General features: G+C 41.6%; 1 protein-coding gene across 1 annotated transcript; it reads right to left on the reverse strand.

Moving 5' to 3' along the window:
* Positions 1 to 2,127: 2,127 nt before the first annotated feature.
* rdh14a (retinol dehydrogenase 14a) lies at positions 2,128 to 7,205 on the reverse strand. The gene is made up of 2 exons (XM_039008852.1): positions 6,439 to 7,205; positions 2,128 to 3,020 (listed from the first exon to the last, which is right to left on the reverse strand). Exons 1-2 carry the CDS (start codon positions 6,676 to 6,678, stop codon positions 2,403 to 2,405), a joined length of 858 nt encoding a protein of 285 aa, XP_038864780.1. The 5' UTR covers positions 6,679 to 7,205; the 3' UTR covers positions 2,128 to 2,402.
* Positions 7,206 to 7,709: the final 504 nt, after the last annotated feature.

Raw genomic sequence — 7,709 nt, forward strand, 5'->3', positions numbered from 1 at the left:
CATTGGGGCAAAGCGGCGTGGAAGTGATTTACATTCGGCTCATCACTACCTCCATTAAGCACAGAGCAGTTTGAAATGGAGACAGAAAAACAACAATGATATGCAAGTCAATAATTGATTCATGGTCAGCTAGTAGATGTAGTCAGTGTGTCACAGGTTTGAAAACCACTCAAACCAATCATTGAAATAGGAGGCTACATTACAGAAGTAATGAGACATTAGTTACCGTTAATTAAAACGGGATCATTCGACATGACATGATCGGGCTGCCACGAGTGGCGCAGCGGTCTAAGGCACTGCATCTCAGGGTTTGAGGCATCACTACAGACACCCTGGTTTGATTCCAGGCTGTATCACAACCGGCCGTGAGTCGGAATCCCATAGGGCGGTGCACAATTGGCCCAGCGTCGTCTGGGTTTGGCCGGTGTAAGCCGTCATTGTAAATACGAATTTGTTCTTAACTGACTTGCCTAGTTAAATAAAGGTTAAATATATATATATTTATTTTAATGACTGGTAGATTGCGTATTAGGGTACATTAGGTACATTGTGCAGTAGGCTAATTCAAGTCCATTCATATTGGCATAGTTTAATACATAAGAATTAGGCTGATCACAAAAACCCATCTCAGAATTCACTGATAATCACAGTGATAGTACTGCATCAAGACTTCTCTATAAGTCCCCTTGTAGCATGTCATAGTGTATTGTTTCATGTTGTGATGGTATGTTTCAGTTAATACCGTGTGTTCATGTTGTGATGGTATGTTTCAGTTAATACCGTGTGTTCACGTTGTGATGGTATGTTTCAGTTAATACTGTGTGTTTCATGTTGTGATGGTATGTTTCAGTTAATACCGTGTGTTTCACGTTGTGATGGTATGTTTCAGTTAATACCGTGTGTTTCATGTTGTGATGGTATGTTTCAGTTAATACCGTGTGTTTCACGTTGTGATGGTATGTTTCAGTTAATACCGTGTGTTTCATGTTGTGATGGTATGTTTCAGTTAATACCGTGTGTTTCACGTTGTGATGGTATGTTTCAGTTAATACCGTGTGTTTCATGTTGTGATGGTATGTTTCAGTTAATACCGTGTGTTTCACGTTGTGATGGTATGTTTCAGTTAATACCGTGTGTTTCACGTTGTGATGGTATGTTTCAGTTAATACCGTGTGTTTCATGTTGTGATGGTATGTTTCAGTTAATACCGTGTGTTTCACGTTGTGATGGTATGTTTAAGTTAATACCGTGTGTTTCATGTTGTGATGGTATGTTTCAGTTAATACTGTGTGTTCACGTTGTGATGGTATGTTTCAGTTAATACCGTGTTTCATGTTGTGATGGTATGTTTGTTAATACCGTGTGTTTCATGTTGTGATGGAATGTTTCAGTTAATACCGTGTGTTTCATGTTGTGATGGAATGTTTCAGTTAATACCGTGTGTTCCATGTTGTGATGGTATGTTTCAGTTAATACCGTGTGTTTTCATGTTGTGATGGTATGTTTCAGTTAATACTGTGTGTTTCATGTACATGGAGTATTGAACACTGGTCACTATAATAATGTTTACATACTGTTTCAGCCACTTCATATGACCACTACCGTTCAAAAGTTTGGGGTCACTTAGAAATGTCCTTGTTTTTGAAAGAAAAACACATTTTTTTTGTCCATTTAAAATAACATCAAGTTGATCAGAAATAGTGTAGACATTGTTAATGTTGTAAATGACTATTGTAGCTGGAAACGGCAGATTTTTTATGGAATATCTACATAGGCGTACAGAGGCCCATTATCAGCAACCATCACTCCTGTGTTCCAATGGCACGTTGTGTTAGCTAATCCAAGTTTATCATTTTAAAAGGCTAATTGATCATTAGAAAACCCTTTTGCAATTATGTGAGCACAGCTGAAAACTGTTGTGCTGATTAAAGAAGTAATACAACTGGCCTTCACTTGTTAAATCCACTACAATCAGGGTTGATGAAGGGGAGTGAGTGTTGTGTGTATATTGTTAGGTTTACTGCACTGTTGTGTATGTGACCAATACAATTTGATTTGATATTGTGATGGCATGTTTCAGTGTAACTTGACGTCACGTACGCAGAATCAAATGCAGGTACATTCAGCTTGAGATCATAGCAACAATCTCCCTTCACTTAGAGTTTAATATAATTGACGGCATGGTATAACAACATACCAGTGAAAAATAATTGTGTCAAGGCAATATAATCACAATGCATAGCAACAGGCATCCAGGGCACAGTTCTCTGCAGTACGAAGCAAAAAAAACTCACTTCTCTTTGCATTCACACTACCCTTGCCTATTACTAGTTCACTTCACCTTTGAGGTCCAAGTCCTCTTTGCGCTCACATTGGAGGGAGTGAAAGGTTGACGTTCTTTATCACATGGTTATGCCCACCATGACTTCACTAATATCCCAAAGTTTCCTGGCCACCTCTTGGTCCGTAGCTTTGGGCAGGAGTTTCTGCTCCTGGCAGTCTGCAAAGCACTTCCCCTGGACCTCCTCCACGTCGGGCGAGCAGGCCAGGTAGACCGAGGTCTGCGCCCCCTCCTCTGGGCTCTTGAAGAAGGCCCTGGATGCCAGCTCCCACAGGGGCTTGGCCAGGAGGGGGATATTGACATGCCTCCCCAGGTTAGTCCTCACTATCCCCGGGGTCAATGCATTGACCGCCACCCCCGTCCCCTCGAGGCGGCGGGCCAGCTCGCAGGTGAAGAGGAGGTTGGCTAGCTTGCTTCGGCCATAGGCAAAGGCCTTGTCGTAGCGCCGTTCGCTACTCAGGTCGTCAAAGTCGATCTCGCCGTACTTGTAGAGTTTGGAGGAGACCACAACCACACGGCTGGGCGCAGAGCGCTTCAGGAGGTCCAGGAGGAGGTGGGTGAGGAGGAAGTGGCCGAGGTGGTTCACCCCGAACTGCATCTCGAAGCCATCCTCCGTCCTGGTATAAGGGCACTGGTAGATCCCTGCATTGTTGATCAGCACGTCAATCCTGGGCTCTTCCTGTTGGAAAACATACAAATAAAAATAAGATTGGTTACAAGTTTTAATAATGCTCCATGTTGCTGTAATGTTTATAGATGGGTTTATGTTTTATGACAGTGGTTCCCAACCTGGGGTACTAGCACCCTGGGGGAACTTGGCCTATCCACAGGGGGTATTTGAAAAGAGTCATGAGACCATAGGCCTACTGGTAAAATGTACTTCAGGGGTATTCAGTTGGTTGTACAGTAACTGAAAAAGGTTGGGAACCACTGCTTTCTTTAATAGGTACAGTTAAAGTAAGTTAACTATTTATGACATGAGTGCATGTGCAATAAGCCCCAGATTTGACAAATGACAAAACTCTTCCAAAAGGTTTATTTGGTTGTCCCCATAGGAGAACCCTTCTTGCCTTTTTGGGTTCTCTCTGTGGAAGGGTTTTTACATGGAGCTAAATGGTTTCTACCTTGAACCAAAAAATGTTTTATTCACCTATGGGGACAGTCGAAAAATAAAACTTTTAGGTTCTAGATAGCACCTTTTCTTTCTACGAGAGTAGAGTCTAGTGTGTAAGTGTGATGCAAATGTTATTGTACAGTGAAATGGTACCTGTTATGTCTCTTCTATTTCTCTCTGCAACAGTTGTATTGCTAGCTAGCAAGCTGTTTCACCCCTTCCTCTTCGGGCAAACAAGTTAGCTTGTAGCTATTATAAATGTCACCTAGTCAGACCATAAATGTTCCATCTGGCTAATAGGCGTTATTAGGTAGGTAACGTTAAGCATAGCACAGATCATTTTTCCAACTAAGCTAACATATTGAATTGTTTTATACCATAGATCATTTAGCTATTTGATTTTGAATTTTAGGCCCACTTTACGTATAAAAGAAAATACTTTAAAAAATATTTGATAAAATATAGAAATTTGTCCTTTACTGCTATAGCTCATAGGAATGCATTGAATAACACATTCATAAATGGCAAAAAAAACACAGTAAAAAAATGATCACGTTGGTGTCTAGCCCAAAGTGCTGCATGTCATCATGACACTCACCTGTCTCAATCAATGAGAGAAGATTTGAAATAGACAAGATGGCGGCGTACACATTGTTGGACGACACAACCATAGTAGGCCTGATTACCAACAATGACCAGACAGCCTACAGGGAGGAGGTGAGGGCCCTGGCGGACTGGTGCCAGGACAATAACCGTCAACAAAACGAAGGAGCTGATAGTGGACTTCAGGAAAAAGCAGAGTGAGCACGCCCCTATCCACATTGACAGGACCGCAGCGAAGAAGGTGGAAAGTTTCAAGTTCCTACACATCAGCGAACACATCACTGACGATCTGAAATGGTCCACCCACACAGACAGTGTGGTGAAGGCGGCGCAACAGCACCTCTTCGACCTCAGGAGGCTGAAGAAATTTGGCTTGGCCCCCCAAGACCCTCACAAATATTTAGATGCACAATTGACCTACAGCACCCGATGTAACAGGGAGGCCAAAAAGATAATCAAGGACATCAACCACCCGAGCCACGGTCTGTTCACCCCGCTATCATCCAGAAGACCAGGTCAGTACAGGTGCCTCAAAGCTGGGACGAGAGACTGAAAAACAGCTTCTATCTCAAGGCCATCAGACTTTTAAATAGCCATCTCCAGCCAGCTACCACCCGGCTACTCAACCCTACACCTTCGAGGCTGCTGCCCTATATACATGGAATCACTGGTCACTTTAATAATGGAACACTAGCCACTTTAAATAACATTTACATACTACTTTACTAATTTCATATGTATATACTGTATTCTATTCTACTGTATTTTAGTCAATGCCACTCCGACATTGCTTGTCCTAATATTGATATATTTCTTAATTCCATTATTTTACCTTTAGATGTGTGTGTATTGTTGTGAAATGTAGATATTACTGCACGGTTGGAGCTAGGAACACAAGCATGTCACTAAACACGCAATAACATCTGCTAAATACAGTACCAGTCAAAAGTTGTACATTGTGGAATAATAGTGAAGACAAACTATGAAATAACAAATATGGAATCATGTAGTAACCCCCCAAAAAAGTGTTAAAAAACAAATCTAAATATATTTTAAATTCTTCAAAGAGGTCCCCTTTACCTTAATGACAGCTTTGCACACTTGGCATACTCTCAACCAGCTTCACCTGGAATGCTTTTCCAACAGTCTTGAAGGGAATTCCCACATATGGTGAGCACTTGTTGGCTGCTTTTCCTTCACTCTGCGGTCCAACTCCTCCCAAACGGTTGAGGTCGGGTGATTGTGGAGGCCAGACTCATCAGACCAAAAGGACTGATGTCCATTGCTTGTGTTTCTTGGCCCAAGCAAGTCTCTTCTTCTTATTGATGTCCTTTAGTAGTGGTTTCTTTGAAGCAATTCAACCATGAAGGCCTGATTCATGCAGTCTCCTCTGAACAGTTGATGTTGAGATGTGTTTGTTACTTGGAATACTGAAGCATTTATTTGGGCTGCAATTTCTGAGGCTGGTAACTGTAATGATCTTATCCTCTGCAGGAGAGGTAACTCAGGGTATTCCTTTCCTGTGGCGGTCCTCATGAGAGCCAGTTTCATCATAGTGCTTGATGGTTTTTGCAACTGTTCTTGAAGAAACTTTTCAAAGTTCTTGAAATGTTCCGCATTGACTGACCCTCATGTCTTAAAGTAATGATGAACTGTCTTTTCTCTTTGCTTATTTGAGCTGTTTTTGCCATAATATGGACTTGGTCTTTTACCAAATAGGGCTACCTTCTGTATGCCACCCCTACCTTGTCACAACACAACTGATTGGCTCAAACACATTAAGAAGGAAATAAATTCCACAAATTAACTTTTAGCAAGGCACACCTGTTAATTGAAATGCATTCCAGGTGACTACCTCATGAAGCTGGTTGAGAGAATGCCAAAAGTGTGCAAAGCTGGTATCGAGGCAAAGGGTGGCTACTTTTCAAAACGAACCCCCTGCAAATAGACATGGAAGTTTATTAGACATGTGTTGTCTTCCAAGTCTGGAATTTAGGAATTATCGGCAATTAAAGGTTGGTCGGAAATGATCTGTGCAGAGCTTAACTTTACTTACCTAATAACGCCTATCAGCCAGCTGCAACAATAATGGTCTGACTAGGTGACATTTGTAAAACTAGTTAGCTAACAGCTTTGATTTGTTTACATGTAGCTGGCAGCTTTTTGGCTAAGAGCAAAATAGTTGTGCAAGAAAAGCAGAGCCATATAACGTTAGTTAGCTAGCTACAGTGCTATGACGTTACAGTGCTATGCAAGCTATCTAAATATGCAGTATAAATCCTGGCTGGCGAGCTAGCTAAATTAGTAACTACGTATGCTATGCTAAAAACAGTTAGCTAGCTTGACCAGATCTCATCTCACGTCTGAATGGACAGATTACCTTGATGATGTCTTCACAGAAACTGTGCACGGATTTCAGTGACGCGAGGTCCAGGTACTTGATGAGGAGTTCTCCCGAATCTGGACCAGTCTCCAGTCGAATCTCCTGTGCCGCTTCCTCAGTCCTCTTCATGTCCCTGCAAGCCATGATCACCCGACCCCCGCGCCTCAGTAGTTCAACTGTTGTGGCTTTGCCTATGCCACTGTTGGCACCAGTCACTATTATAGTTTTTCCACGCATAATTTGGAAGGATACAGTCAAAGACAGTACAGTATAAAGATAGGCTAAAACTGCTTCTCCAATAAAAAAATCTCTGATCACACTTGTACAGGCGACGTTGGCAAGCAAAGCTCATGCGTAGAAGCACGTCATCCGGTCTTCTATCTATCCCATGTGCAGACCGTCAAATCAAAGCCCCTACTTCGATATATAGTTGTTTTTTGACTAAAATAAAAACTTGTCAGTTTGTCACTTTCACGAAGTTGGAGTAATAACATGTTCAACTACTTAAAGACTTTGGCTCCAATCTAGGGTGTGCCTTTAGCTTTCGAGAAAATTAACAACTAAGGAAGCATTTTTCACTTCTCTCATTGATTTCTCAAACCCTAATCCCCTGCCTGGTATGTTAATAAGGAAGCGTTCCAGGAAATATCGCGACGTTGCGCTTGTGGTTTTAGAAAATGTTATACAGTTCCTAATCGATGACTGCAATGTCTACCTTTATCACGAAGAGAAGATAAACTAACCTCTGTGGAAGTCCATAACAACTGGACTAAACACTACATCACCCAGAATGCGAAGCAAACGTCAAGCAGTGGTGGCACGAAAGGTCCCTCTTTCAAAATAAAAGTCAACAATCAAATCCATTTGAAAATAGTAAAAATAAAGAAAAACCCTGGAATGTGTAGGTGTATCCAAACTTTCGACTGGTACTGTATGTGTACTTGTTTATTCATGTCCCCCCTCGTTGTTAATTTGTACTTTTCAGTGGAGTTGGGGTATAAAGGCTGTACAATGTTTGTTTATGCAACTTTTTCCTGGGATTATCAGGTATGTCATGTGTTTTGACAATGTTTGCAAGTTTACGTCACTGTACGTAACGCCTGGCTGTCATTGAGAAAGTTGACTAGCCCAGGCTCATAGGCTATACTGTAGATGTCTATTTCATACTGTACATTGGATTTACATTATATTGTAGTATGTCATTCATGATATTATTGTTATATTGTGCCCTGTCTACTGTACCCATGTGGAAGAGAGGAGTTTGGCAT

This window comes from Salvelinus namaycush, chromosome 15 (genome assembly GCF_016432855.1).
Source record: "Salvelinus namaycush isolate Seneca chromosome 15, SaNama_1.0, whole genome shotgun sequence".
Taxonomy (NCBI): Eukaryota; Metazoa; Chordata; class Actinopteri; order Salmoniformes; family Salmonidae; genus Salvelinus; species Salvelinus namaycush.

What these genes read in the sequence shown, in the direction of transcription:
- rdh14a (XM_039008852.1), bottom strand. Translation starts at nt 6,678, where the DNA reads ATGCGTGGAAAAACTATAATAGTGACTGGTGCCAACAGTGGCATAGGC. An exon ending in TCTGTGAAGACATCATCAAG is followed by an intron (nt 3,021 to 6,438) that starts GTAATCTGTCCA and finishes GTTTTCCAACAG; the next exon opens with GAAGAGCCCAGGATTGACGT.